The sequence below is a fragment of the Chanos chanos genome, chromosome 15 (genome assembly GCF_902362185.1).
Source record: "Chanos chanos chromosome 15, fChaCha1.1, whole genome shotgun sequence".
NCBI lineage: Eukaryota > Metazoa > Chordata > Actinopteri > Gonorynchiformes > Chanidae > Chanos > Chanos chanos.
The window spans coordinates 8,740,559-8,754,865 of NC_044509.1; the positions used below are offsets into that span (position 1 = coordinate 8,740,559).

The window sequence follows — 14,307 nt, forward strand, 5'->3', positions numbered from 1 at the left end:
ATGACTGTGAAATGATATAGCATATGCCTTGCAGATAATAGCAACTACTGGATCATTTTAATTCCAGTAGCTGTGATAGGACAGGAGCATGAATGCCTTCCCGTTTACAGATAAAATCAGACTGTTATCTCCTCATGGGGGACTGACATTACCACTCAGTATACAACTCTGTGACAATGATTACACCCTGATAGTGTCAGAATGTCGTAATGCACGAAATACGCTTTTTTGGTGCTAGTTTCTGCTACTTACACTCAGTTTCCTAAGGATAACACCAGATTTTCCACAAGTTACATCATACAGCAAGACAGGTCTAAATAGCTGCTTTGTATAAGGTTGGTATTAAATAGAAACATGGCATGTACCTTGATATTCAGCAGCCGGATCAGTATGGTTTGCGTAACATATATATCATCCATATAAACTGTCCAGGTGTTTAAACACTATTATACATCAACCCTTCATAATGTAACATTCTTGTAGGCTTAAATATTTATATGGCTAATGTGAAAACCAAGAGATACCATTAAACAATTACTTGTTAATCTAAAATCCATTATGTTGAAAAATGGCCCTGGAAAAATATGTTGGTATTACATAGATAAGCTTTTTCGTGTAATATTTGTAGAGACAAAAATAAGAGAGAGAGAGAGAAAAAAAAAGACAGGCAAGACCTGTAAATGTGTAGTTGCGGCTGGAATGTTAAGGCCTGTAAATGTGTAGTTGCGGCTGGAATATTAAGGCCTGTAAATGTGTAGTTGCGGCTGGAATATTAAGGCCTGTAAATGTGTAGTTGCGGCTGGAATATTAAGGCTGAAATGTGTAGTTGCGGCTTGAATATTACGGCTGAAATGTGTAGATGCAATATTATAAGAGGAGTTTGGTCTGCGGTCACATGAAGAGATTGCTGGAAAAAAAAAACAACAAAAAAAAAAAAAAAACTGTGTACGCTTCTGTCGTCTGTAGGGACTGGTGAGCTGAAGCTGCAGATTTGGCTATGATGAGAGGTGGGAGAACTGAGGCTGGAGAGTATGAAGTTATAATGAGGAGGGGGGAGAATAATGTCTCCATTACCTTAGCTCAGAAGCTCAGGCACAGGAGAGAGCTGCTTTTGTTGGACATCCCTGTGCAGCAGCGGGGGACTCGTGGAGAGAAGCAGCAGAGGGTAATTAGACGATCAGAAGAAGCGTATGGTTCTAGGTAGAGCTCCTCCGCCGCTGTGTCGCCAACCTCACCCATGCCAGAGCGTTTCAGAGCAGGTAGCGTTGGGTTGCTTTTGGGAGCTTGGTGGCTCCGGGCCAAATCTGCTTCCGCCCCAGTTGGGCTGCTCAGACTGGCATCACGGAGAGGCCCTGAGGGTCGTCCCTCCATCACAGAGCGACAGTACGGGGAGCCAGTGAAGCGCTGGCTAACAAGTGCACTGCCCTGCGATGATGGATGGCACTTGAGGGACTGGAGCTGTGTAGGTCTGACATGCACTTCCTTATTTCCAGCAAGACTCAGAGGAGCGAAACTGTTCTGGCCTTTAAGGCTCTCTTGTCCACGCAGCCGAGGGTGTCCCACAGTTCACCTTGTTTCATGGCACCTGACTCTACAGAGAGAGAGAGGCATTTCAATGTGGACATCCCAATGTTCCCAAATTCTACGGGAGCACTGCAGTTACACATTACACAGACCACCAAGCATGGCTCTAATTACCTCTGTACAATCCAATATCAAATTGATACTGCCAACATAAGCCTTACGCTAGCCAGATATGGCCATAATCATGCCAGAAATCACCACAACCAAGCCAACCCACTCCACTACAGCCAAAGAGTGGCACTCCACAGCCAAGAGGAAAATTACCCACAAACAAGAGATCAAAACCCAGCAAAAGAGTAGAACTAATGAAACAATCAGAGTGCTGTATTCTCTCGTCCTAGTTCTTCTGCCCCCACCACTGGCAGGTTCTGATGTTATTTTTATCTTTCTTTCTTTTCTTTTTTTTTCTTGGTGAGGATCTGAAGGCCTTTGAGAAGAAGCCGTCCACTGACCTCTCTTGCTCATATTTAGAGGGCTCTGGTGCGGGAGTAGGGGTAGAACATAAATGGAGCAGGGCAGAAGAGAAAACAACAGGGAAGATGCTGGCCTTCAGAGAGACTCACAAACTAACAGTAAAGATGCATTCCAAAGCAGGCTTATAAGTAAGAAAAATAGACCAGGCATGTGTTCAATTATGAATCAAATGTGCCCCGAAATCTTTACACTTTTCATTTTTTTAAAGTGAAAAATTTAGAGGCTGAGATTTGCTCGACAAAGCCTGCATAGAAGTGGGGAATTTTGAGTGGTAAGTCAGGAATGATCAGTGGAGGGATGTGTGTCTTCGTCTTCACACAGCATCTCCCGTGCTCAAAGAGCATTTTTACCCGTTTTTGTTTTCTCTAAATTTGGGTTGTTCTATTATTTGACTCGGGAGAAATCACCTGCTACTCTAAACTCTCAGAGTTTGATAAAAGGCGCAGTTACCGCGAGATGCGGAGTTTTTATGAACCTCCGTTTGCAAATTTCTGGTTTCGTTGTGGCTCAAATTTGTTTTTTTTGTTTGTGTTTTTGTTTTTGTTTTTTCCCTTGCCTTTCTGCCTTTATCATTACATGCTACATTCAGAAATTGCTGTTTTATATTAAGTTATTTCTTTGTGCAAGGTCCTCTCGTTTTCTTCGTCTCTTTGATTTGCATTGCTCTGAAGAGAACACAATGTACTCGAAGGTGACAGTTCATTTTCAGTAGACGCAGAATGTCAGGACAGTTTTAGAATGTCATGGAAAAAACACTATCTATCATGTCTAAGATATTTGCCTTAGGACACGGGCTTCTTGTTTACCGTTATCTACAACGTTCCTGATTTTTAGAAATAGCATTTTGCCCGCGTTATGCAGATTTTTTTTTTTTTTTGGTACATTTAACTACAACGGGCAAAGATTTCTTGAGCCAAGTTCTCTCAAGCATTTCGTCTCCGCTCTCCGTGAACTGGACTGTAATTTCCAGTTGATTAGAGCACGGTGGTGCACTCAGACGCAGCAGGTAGGGAAAAACGGAACGTCTGGAATCAAACGCAGGAGAGCCCTCTGAAATCTCATGAAGAGCAGCTTCCCCTGTGCCCCTGGGCAGAGAATCAGACAAAGAGGAAACCTGCCACAGACACCCTGATCCGTCCCACAGGCCCCCTGATGCAAGCCCTGCGCAAACCTGTCTCTAACATGTATCTTTCAGGCCTGGAGAGTACATGTGCATGTGCTGCCCTCTGCGTGTTTTACTGGCCTGGTTAAGCTCTGGTGGGTGCCTGCTCTCTTCCCCTCTCTCGCCCTGTCACTCAGGCCACATGCCATGGGAAGAAGGGGTGGGGAGGGAGGGAGGGAGGGAGGGGAGGGGAGGGGGTGGGGGGACTGAAATGTTCTATGGCTTGTGAGGTGGGGTGAAGGGAGGGTGGTACCACAACACACACAGTCTGTTTGCAAACCTAGAGCCTCAAGATTTGCTGTGCACAGAGTGAGAAATGCCATGGAGTCACCTCTCCACTAAACCCAATCACCTGCTCTCTAAATCCAATCACCTCCTCTTTAAAGCCGCCTCCTGGCATAGCTGCAAACTGCCCAATCTCTCCTAGCTCCTGATTCTCTCTCTCTCCCTCTTTCTCTCTCTTTCTCTCTCTCTCCCTCTCTCTGTCTCTCCTCTTTCTGTGTGTCTCTCTTCCCCTCTGTCTGTGGAGCTTTTCCAAATGTCTGCTTCACTGAGCTGCACTCTCTATTGCTAACACACAAGACTGGAGAGAGCTAATGTGTTTGTTCCACAGGCAAGAGCTGATTTATTCCAGGCTCTATTCCAGTGGAAAACGGGTCTTGGAGGAATAAAGAATCCTTTCTTCCTCTCTATCACCAGGTTCTTTTAACCTGCTGTGGACTTTCTTTGATGTATTTACCGTGTCCGCTGTGTATTTCCTGGTTGTTTATTTCGGGAGGTTGAACAGTGAGTTTGTGTTTTATGCTACCGATGAAAAAGGCCCGTGGCTCTGTGGAAAGTGTGCTGGAAGCTCATCCATTATGTTGAGCTTGTAGAACCACACAGAACTATCTTTTAATGAACACTTTAAGAACTGCAAGTATGTTCAAGGCCAATGGTGGTTTGTCCCCTGGGCTTTTTAGACTGCCTTGGGGTTGCCATCTGGAGATCCCTAACACATTTAGGGATCTATTTTTCGTCTTAATTTTCTCTGTGGAAAATAGAATATATCTCTGCTTGTAGAACTTGAAACAAAGGATGTTCAAGGGTACCATGCTGAGTACATGGTGAGGAACGTGGCATGCTTTGTGAATCTCTAGTGTAACTTTTCATTGACTAAAACTGCAAACATGATTCAGATACAATCACAGGTTGTGGATATGGTTGTTGAAATGAGGTCACTGGGTCTTATCCCTATTTAATTAATTACGAACGGTGAAATGGAAAAATGGATAGCAATCAAGGGCATAAACTAATTTCAGACCTGCCAGTCAGCAACCCATAACATTGGATTTGCCTTCAGGGTTGTGGTGGATCTCAATTATTGGCATATGTAGGATTCTATATCTGTATTTCTGTGTGTGTGTCTGTGTGCCTCTGTGTGTGTGTGTGTGTGTGTGTGTGTGTCTAAAATCTCCTGAATTCTCCGTCAGGAATCTTTGCTTTTGTCAACCAGTACATGTTCACATTATCTGGCAACCTCCAAGAAACCTACCAACATCTATCAAATACTGGTTAGAATACCATAGCAACAGTTTGAAATACAATCTAATATGACATGGAACTACTGCCTAACAAAAAATCAATGAATTAAAGCAACTGCTCAAAGCATACCAACAATAGCACAGTGCATAGCAACGGTTGCACCTCTCTTAGCAACCATTGCACAGTGCATAGCAACCACTACAAGCTCTTTGTGTATTCATAATTAATTGTCCATCTTTCATTGTAGGTGAACTGCAGTCGTTCACTCACTCGCTTTCTCACCCTGCAGAGATGTACTGCTGCAGAGAGAAGGAGTTTTTTTTTTTTTTTTTGTCTTGCATTTTTTTTTCCCCTTTGAAATACAATTAAATGACTGTGATTTTTTCCCCTTTCTTTTATTCCCCGTAGACATCCGTTCCTTGCCTGATGTTGCTATGACAGGAAACTGCACTCAGGAATGCAGTGAGCTGGGTCACTCAGACGCATGTTGGATGCCAGGACAGCCCTCCCCAGTCCGCAAGACCAGGAACCCACCCAAACTCTCCACTTTTGTGCCTTACCAGGAGAGAGGGAGCCTTGGACGTCTGGCCAATGGGAGCGCTAGGCTCGGAGGGGAAGAGCACAGGCCACGCCTTCCACCCTCCCGCAGTGCCTACTCAAGCAGTGATCACACTCCCAGTCAGGACTGCCCCTTGGAGGAGGTGCCCCTGAGTGTGACCACAGAATTCCCTCCTACCAGCCCATCTAGCACCCATGCCTCCAAAAGAGAGATATACCTGTGAGGAAAAAAAAAAAAAAAAACAAGCCACACCTACCGCCTCTGATAGGTGCACATCTAAACACGTCACAGAGACACACACAGCTGAGAAGTCATCTGGAGCAAGGACTGTATGAAATATCATTTTGAATATCACAAAAGTTGGCTATGATTAATCGAATTGTATGATAGAGTTGTATATTTATTTATCGTTTATTTATTTATCCATCCGTTTGTATATTTATAACTGTATTTAACTTTTCTTTTTTCCTTTTTTTTTTCTCGCGGATTTTTCCTTGGAGTGCTTTGGTTTCAAACGCCACCAAGAATGAACACAGTAAAAACACAACACACCAACTTTTGTGATTGACATTAGCTTTGTTAGCTTGTGGAATGTTGTCTAAAGCTTAAAACAACATGTGATCATTACTGTAGTGCCATAGCCTGATATTACTGGTATGACAGGTGAACAGCCCCTAGTGACTGTCAAACACTTTTTGATCTCTCTGTCAAAAAGAGTGCTCTTTGTAAATGTACATTGCTGTAAATTTATTTGTATGGTGTATATATGATATATTTCAGTCAGGTTTTGAGCTGAAGAAAAAACAAAAAAAAAAGACAAAAACATAAACAAAACAACAAAAGAGAATAGCCTGAGATATTGGAGCATTTCTTTAATGCCGCTGGTGCTGCAGTTGCTGCTTTAGGTGATAGTGAGATGAGTCGGGAAGCCTGGGTGTTTTTACGGCGTTGTTTGGAAGGTTTCCTGCTTGAACCAGCTCTGTTATGGCCGACCTGACCCTCACCTTCAGCACCCTGGACAGTTTTGTGGCCACGGGCCCCTCTGTCATGCAGCGTAACCCAAGAGTATCTCTGGCACCTCAGCTTCAGCACTGTGAAACCCTCTCTCTCCTCGCTGGACCTCTTACCGTGCAGTGACTTTAAATCACTCTGGCAGGGTGAACTTTGCTCACATGGTTCCAGCACTGCATTCACCTGTAATAAGATAATAGATGTGTAGGGTACAAAACACAGTCCATTTGTGCTTTAAAGCCAACATCTAATGAGCTTGTAAACTAGTTACACTCACCGTCAGCCCACTGTCACTGCACTAAGAGGTAAATCCAAAAGGATTGTTGGACAGTCCTCAGACTGTATGCTTATTTCACCATGCCAGGTATTTTCTTATATATATATATATACATATATATATATATATATATATATATATATATATATATATAAATAAATAAAACATTTTAATATTTTAACCCATCTGATGGTCCAATGCCTTAAAAAGGAGTTGTAGATAACAATCACTAAGGGATAATCCTGACTCATAATCTTGTCTGGTTTCACTGGCATGTCAAGCATGCATGTTATTAAACATCTGAGATGACTAATATGGGGGGGGGCAACAAAAGGTATTTATATTTTTACACATAATTGATTTTTTTTTTAATTCTGTTTCTAGTTATGTTTTTCCCTTCATAGAAAAAAAAAAAAAGTTGCAAGCGGCACTGTGGTGACTTCTATAGTTATTTTTCCTTTCTACTATTTTACTACACATTATGAAAAGACTAAAGAGATTTTTTTTTTTTTTTTGAGACTTAAGCTGTTCTGACAATGACTTATTTTGGATGTAATCATGGAACAGGTGTCTGACAGCTTGCTCCAAGGAAGGCTAGGTAATCGCGAGTAATCATATCACAATTGCACCTCCATGCCTAGCAGCGCTGTATCGTCACATCTATATTTATCACGGTTTGCAGTCCCACAACGCTTCCCTAGCCTGACCTCCCGCGTTCTGTAATGCAGGAGAGATGGGTCGTAGTGGGTGTTTGGGCCTGCAGTGGACATCTCCCTAATTAGTGTGAATAATGAGTCTTGGGCAGAGGCATATGCGAACACTCCCTGAGGAAGAGCACAGAGCATCACGATAATCCAAGTCCATCAGCAGAACTGCTGCAACCGTTTAAAGGGTGGTATTTTGAGCTGCACTTACCTCTTCGTACTGCCTTTGGCAACACGTGGAAAAATAATTAAAGCAGAAACATATGGAAATGACTGGACATGGCCATTATTAAGTAAGGCAAATGATCATCCTGCCTTGAGGAAATAAAGCACATGACACTGTTTTCAAAGCAATTTAGCAACTGTGATAAAAAAAAAGAAGAAGAAGAAGAAGAAGAAGAAAAAAAAAAAAAAAACAAATCCAGAAAGGGTTATGATCCATCGTAATTAATTTGCCTCTGTCCTGTCTTTCCAATCACAGCTTAGGGTAGTTCAAAGCTTCCCTGCACAGCAGAGGCTATACATGGGTTCACTGACCTGGACTTAAGAGAGAGTGAGAGATAGTGATGACCAGTAACGACGGCACCACCATCAGGGTTTAGCCACTCTCTGACTTCCGCAGAGTGAAACGGTATCGACCCGGTAAGCAGTAACTCTGGAGCTGAATGTCTGAATCTTCAGTCTGCACTCTGGTTTTGACTCTTCTACACTGTTATTACAAAAAAAAAAAAAAGAAAAGGTTTCGACTTCTTCCAGTCTGAATCTCTGGTTTTGACTCTTGACTCCACCCCGAGACACCTGCTTTGTTCTTTAGGCTCTTCGGGGTACAGAATGAAAAGTTCTCACCTATTGTATTTGTTATTTTATAATGATGTTTAGATGTACACTCTCTTGCTGTTTGGTGTCTCTAGCAAAGGACTGGTGGGTGTGACAAGACCACAGTGAATGAAAAATTGTTCTCTTTTTTTTCCAGAGTGAGATTTCTTACATAGGAGGAAAAAAAAAACAAAAAGAAAAAAAAAATAAATAAACAGTGCGTTTTGTGGCTAGCATCCTCTGAAGGTGTTCTGTACATAGATCTCCACGTTCCTCATGTGTGCTGTCAAGCAGGCAGTGAGTTTAGCATGAATTCCAAAGATAATTGGTAGAAATTGTTTACTGTTCTTTACCGAGATGTTAGTGCTGGTATCTGTTCCAGACCTTTCCCTTAATGAACTTAACTTCACTGCACAACCCATCTTAGTCACTATTCACCTAAAATAAAGACAGCTGCCTTGAAAGTATGTCCTTGCAGGAGACTACAAATTGTTATCCTAATTGTTGGTTATATTTATATAGGAATAATGCTTGTGATGCCCTGTTTTTGTACAGTTTTATGTACATGCAAGTGAAGCTTTTTAAATCTTACGACAAAAGCCGATGGCATATTAAAAATTGTAAAGTGTTTAACTGAGATGTGCACATCTTGCCTTGGTTGGATTGATCATTGCTGAGTCAGTGTGAATGTGGCTGTTCTATGCCTGCACCGTAGTCATTCACTGGCTCCCCGCTGCAGAGGGCTTTATCTGATTTTATGTTTATTGTGAACAGTGGATCGTCTTATCCTGTTTGTTTGAATCTCACGTGTTCTGTTTTTGTTCTGTTTTCCGCATGTTGAAAAAAAAAAAACAACAAAAAAAAAAACAACCCTTGTAATAAGTCTTCAAAAACTTTGTAATAAAAGAATTAAGAAAAATAACACAGAGCGGTACTGAATCATTAATCGCGAATGAATAAGTTATTCTGCACTGTGCCCATTCTGATTGAGGATATCGATCAATTCTGATTGAGGAGGTTGCCAGGATATTGAGGATATCAGTGGCATGATTTCTATATATTGTATTTTATGTGTGTGTGTGTGTGTGTGTGTGTGTGTGTGTTGTTCTACATCTGATGTATTTTGCTTTTTTATACAAGTCATCAATTCAACAGCAAAAGAGGTTGCACTTTTTTTAGGACCGCAGGGATTTGGCCAGTGCTGGAGAAGAGAACAGTGTGTTTGAAAGAGAGTAAAGCCATGGCACATCAGAGATATCTGACACTGCCTATCCATCAGCATTAATGTGGTCAGATAAAGGCCCTAGCCCGTTAGCTCAGTGCCATAAAAATGATCTAGTTTTTTTTTTTTTTTTTTGAGTCAAGAAAAACTCACACTTCCCCACAGAGAGATGAACAAAAAAAACAAGTGAAAATTGGAGAAAATGTTAGGCTTGAGACACAAAAATACATAGCAATACAATAAAGATAAAACCATAAAGATGTTACCGCAAAGATGAACGACAACAAATCAACTTAGTTTTTATATGATATGGGTTTTTTTTTTGTTGTTTTATGAGGATATGTCATAGAGTAATTCACATACCACTAAAGCTACAGATTTCATAGATGAAACTACTGAGATTTGAGCAGTACAAAAATGAGGAATAAATGTGTGACCAAAAAAAAAAAAAAAAACATAAAAGACATAGACAAGATAATAACATTTCACAGATAATTGAGTTGCAGTAATAGCTGAAAAATGGGCATGGAACAGACATCAAGAGCGCGGTCGGCGAGTCTCACAGCGTGAGGGGGATCGAGGAGGCCCAAACTGACCCCCTCTGGATATTGTGAAAACTGCAAGATAAATCACTGACAGAAGAGGGAAAAAAAAACTGCTTATGAATATATAGTTCTGCATCTCCTGAAGTGTGATTAGATTGCTTATCATTTTGAAAGGTACTCTATGTCTACAACTAACGGTTGAAGTAGCAGAGGTGTAAACATTTCGAACAGTTACAGCCGTAGGACTTCTCTTCCAAGATATTTCTCTTCAGAATGTTAGACATACCAAAAAAGAAAAAAAAGAAGAAGAAGAAGAAGAAAAAAAAAAAAAAAAGAAAATGGTGTGTTGGTGGTTTGGCCAACAGTTTCTGTTGCAGGGGGCATTTGTTGTAGCGTTGTGAAAGCCTCTGCAGTGAAACACTGGGCTCTTGTAGCCCTTTCTTCAAGATGAAAATACCCCCTCGGCTACTGCCGCTGTTGATCTGTCGTTGCCATGGAAACCTGGCCCTCTCTCTCTCCCCCTCTCTCCCTCTCTCTCTCTCTCTCTCTCTCTCTCTCTCTCACCCACGCTCTTCTCTGCTCGCTTCGTTAAGCGTTCTGCTGCTGGCAATTAGAAATAAAACCAGTGGCGGGGACGGCTGCCTTTCAATGCACTCTCCAATTAAACACTGTCGAACAGTGATGTTTCCCAAACCCATATCCAGCTTTCCCTCGTACGAAAAAACATGCGCCTAAGAGCCCTTTTTTTTTTTTTTTTTTACCAAAGGCAGACATGAGCTGTGTAAAAAAGAAGGATGTTCCAAAAAAGCCATGTCTGTAAAATAAATAGGTTGAGAAATGATCGGATCGATGGAGAATTAGATTCATGTCAGAAAGCCATTTCCGCAAGGTTGGTATAATGATCCAGTAGGAGTGTTTTTTTTTTTTTCAAATAGTTCCAAGGACTAAACATATGATGTTTTCTCTGAACTGAAAATGTAAGTAACTCTAAGTAATATATCATGCTTTAAAAAGATTTTCTCCTGTTTTATTGATTGGTCATTTTTCAGTGAAGCAAGGTGGTTCACAGATCATAAGCACTTTAGTCTCATAGAAAATTGCTGAAGTATAGCCTACTCATAGTCAACCATTTGTATTAGTGTCTTCTATATTGACTCTTATACACTAAAGATGTAATTGCTGCATTAAAATCAATGGAGCAATTTAAATGGCATCATCATTAAAGGAGTTTGTGTGCAAAGTCGATAACTACACTTGAGAGGATTCTGAACTGCATATCAGACACATACCAACTCCATTTACTTAACACACACACACACACACACACACACTCACACACACACACACTTTTGATCAGTTATTGGTTCATTTCTGCAAGGTAGGATTGTGGTCTTCTCCTGCTCAGTTGTATCTATGAAACGTCTCACTAACTCATTTAACACTCTATTACCTCCCACCTGAACTCAATTTCCCAATCATCACTGATTCCAGAAATACCTGTGAGCCATCCATCAGGAGTGACACAAAGAGAAAGAGAGAGAGAGAGAGAGAGAGAGAGAGAGAGAGAGAGAGAAATTCAACCTAAGCTCTGCTTCAAACCAGTCAACAAACAGCCTCATCTATGGACCAGCTCAGTGAGCCCAAACACATTCACATAGTGATACAGTTTCTCCCTCAGTCACTCCTGTTATAGTATAGTAGAAATCACTCATTGAATAACTGTTTGTCACTCACAGATTTGCCCAGATTTATTCATAGAACACAGCTTGTTGGAGACATTCTGCTGAATATTTGATGAAAGTGCTCAATAACTCACATTACAGGGCAAGAGTAAGTGACTTTCAGCCACAGAGAGAGTTGCTCTGTCTGTACAGTGCATTTTCCCCTTAGCTTACAGCTGATGTCTTGCTTTTGAACAGTGTATTCTGTATTGTTCAGGCCACCAATGCAGTGGGGTTTTTAACGGATTACATGAATCAGAGAGACACATTGAAGACTGCTGGATGGCTTTGCCATCAGGGAAGGCTCACTCACCACTTCTCTGCCCACCCGCCACGCGCGCTACACTTAAAGCTTTTCATTTGCATCTCTAAACCCAAGTAATATGACACTCTAGTATTAATCTAATTAGCCACCCACCCTCTGTCCAAATGGAATTAGCACAGTTTGCCTTTTCCAAAGCGTTCCGACGAACAGTTGTCTACAGAACACGTTACGTGTCTATTTATTTGGCCTCGGATGCACTCACCCTCTTTGTCTTTCTGTGTAGTTGTTTGATGTTAATAGGGAAACAGTAGGGTCAGTGCCAGCTTTTTGCTACTAACTGTGTTTCTAGGTTTTCAGGCAGATCTCCGAGCACACATACAATGTGAAAACAGTTTGAGCAATAGCACAATGTTCCTCTTTTTTTTTTTTTTTGGTACCACTTTAGTACTCCACTGATTCTGTACCTTACAATGTCAATGTGTTCCTTTCCCCCTCTTTCCCTCATATCCGTGTCCAATTATAGCTATGCACCCACATCCACCTCACAACAGACAGCGATCAGGATTTCTGTTCCCACGTCTGAGTGTTATTCAACATTTTGCATGGTTGCACGCTGTCTGATGTACTTACAGCAGTAGTCATTAGAGGTGATTTCACCAAGAATAGCAGTATGGACCACTGGCAACTTCTACCAGAGTTATTTGAAGTGGAGCTGCTATACAATCATAAGTTCTGCTGAAATGCTGGAAGCAATGTTTTATTTTTGTTGAAGAGGACCTAGAGTGCTAAGGTTTACTTAGCCTATGTCATGTGCTATATTTATTCCATATATGTAGCACTTTAATTGAATTATTTGTGTCATACTTTCAGAGCAGGTGTTGTCGATTTTTTTTTTTTTTTTTTTTTTTGGAGGAGTGTATAGCAGTTCTTAGAGAATACCTACTACACCTAAAATGATTATCTGTCATTTCTGTTTGTAAAAAGCAAAACTTAATCTTGAGGTTTGGACTTGGCTTATCTATACTTCCATTAAATGTCACATTCATGTCTGGTCTGGAAAAAGGATCAATTCTCAAAAGTGAAATGTTTACAGATAAACTTTTGACAACATGAAGCAGGGACAAACATGGTTGAAACATCATTATAGTCTCAGGAGACGTGACTGTTCAGTATTCCTTTTCGAGTCCTGTGGTTTAATTGCAGTAAGTACAATGCAGCGCAAAATCGATTGTAAGATTGTCTTTGTGGATAATAACCTCCCACAAGTTTCATAAACTTCAGCTCATCGATAAACCATCCACAAACAAATGTGAGAGGTATCAAAATCCACAGTTTCCATCCTTTTATGATTGCCTTCCATATTTTCAGAACACATTGGATGCTCTACATCAGGACTGAAGCTTCAGTCATTTAAAGCTCATGAGCTTTCACATAACCAGAACAGGTGCCACATTAGAGAAACATCATCTGAGAGGTCAGTCTGTTGCTGTCAGTGCTGTTGTCTATACGATTTCCTTTTAGACTTTGCCTGCTTAAATCAGCATTTCAAAGGTTTTTTTTTTTTTCCTTCTCATCCATAAGTCCTTGATCTGATTCCAGGGAATTTTTGAAAGCTTCTCATTTGAAAGGGTTATTTGGACAAATCACTAACAGTGTGATAAAAATCCACATAATAGTAGGTGACATGTCTTGTCACATTTGTTGTGACACACTGTAGGCTCCCTACAGCCTAATATTTCACTCTGTTTCACCTTCCTTTAATATATGTCATGGAAAAACATGAAAACGCAATCTTTAGTCATAGCACACCAATGTAAAATATATACACACATGTAGTGTGAATTTGAAAAAAGTCATGCAGATGCTTAAATTTAAAATTAAGCTCTAGCAAATTTAGTACTTTTTACAAACATTATGACTATATTTCAGCTTCTAAACAAGTTTTCTTAATACATTTTCTGACAAATATGTTTACATGGCTTTTGTCTTTATGAAAGTGTATTCTTTCTACATTACACTGTCTACATATCTATATCTTATTCATGTAACACTGTTCTTGAAAATCTGGTCCTACAATTACTCGAATTTCTCAAAATAACTGATTTCCTCCTGGCTGTAGATCATTACTCAATGACTGTTGAGGAGAATAACCAAGAAACTGTGTCTGATCTTCCAGTCATACAATCTCATTAACTACTTTCTGAGGTAAAGAATATCTTATCTGGTGGAAAAGAAACCCAAGATAAGATATTAATATTTAGTCATATCTTATTCACAATATATTAATATGTATTGACTCAATATGTCATGTTTGACATTATTATTTTTAGGACTGGAGTTGTGATTTCTCTCTTTCTTTCTTTCTCTCTCTCTCTCTCTCTCTCTCTCTCTCTCTTTTCAGTTTAGTGGACTCATACGAGGCAATTTTTCTCATACCCCCACC

At 40.6% G+C, this 14,307-nt stretch overlaps 1 protein-coding gene across 1 annotated transcript in view; it reads left to right on the forward strand.

Moving 5' to 3' along the window:
* pcdh1a (protocadherin 1a) overlaps positions 1-5,526 on the forward strand; it is a 43,799-nt gene extending 38,273 nt beyond the window's left edge. The window contains exon 4 of the mRNA XM_030792968.1: positions 5,153-5,526. Within this exon, the coding sequence (XP_030648828.1) occupies positions 5,153-5,526 (374 nt within the window). The remainder of the gene's footprint in view (positions 1-5,152) is intronic.
* Positions 5,527-14,307: the final 8,781 nt, after the last annotated feature.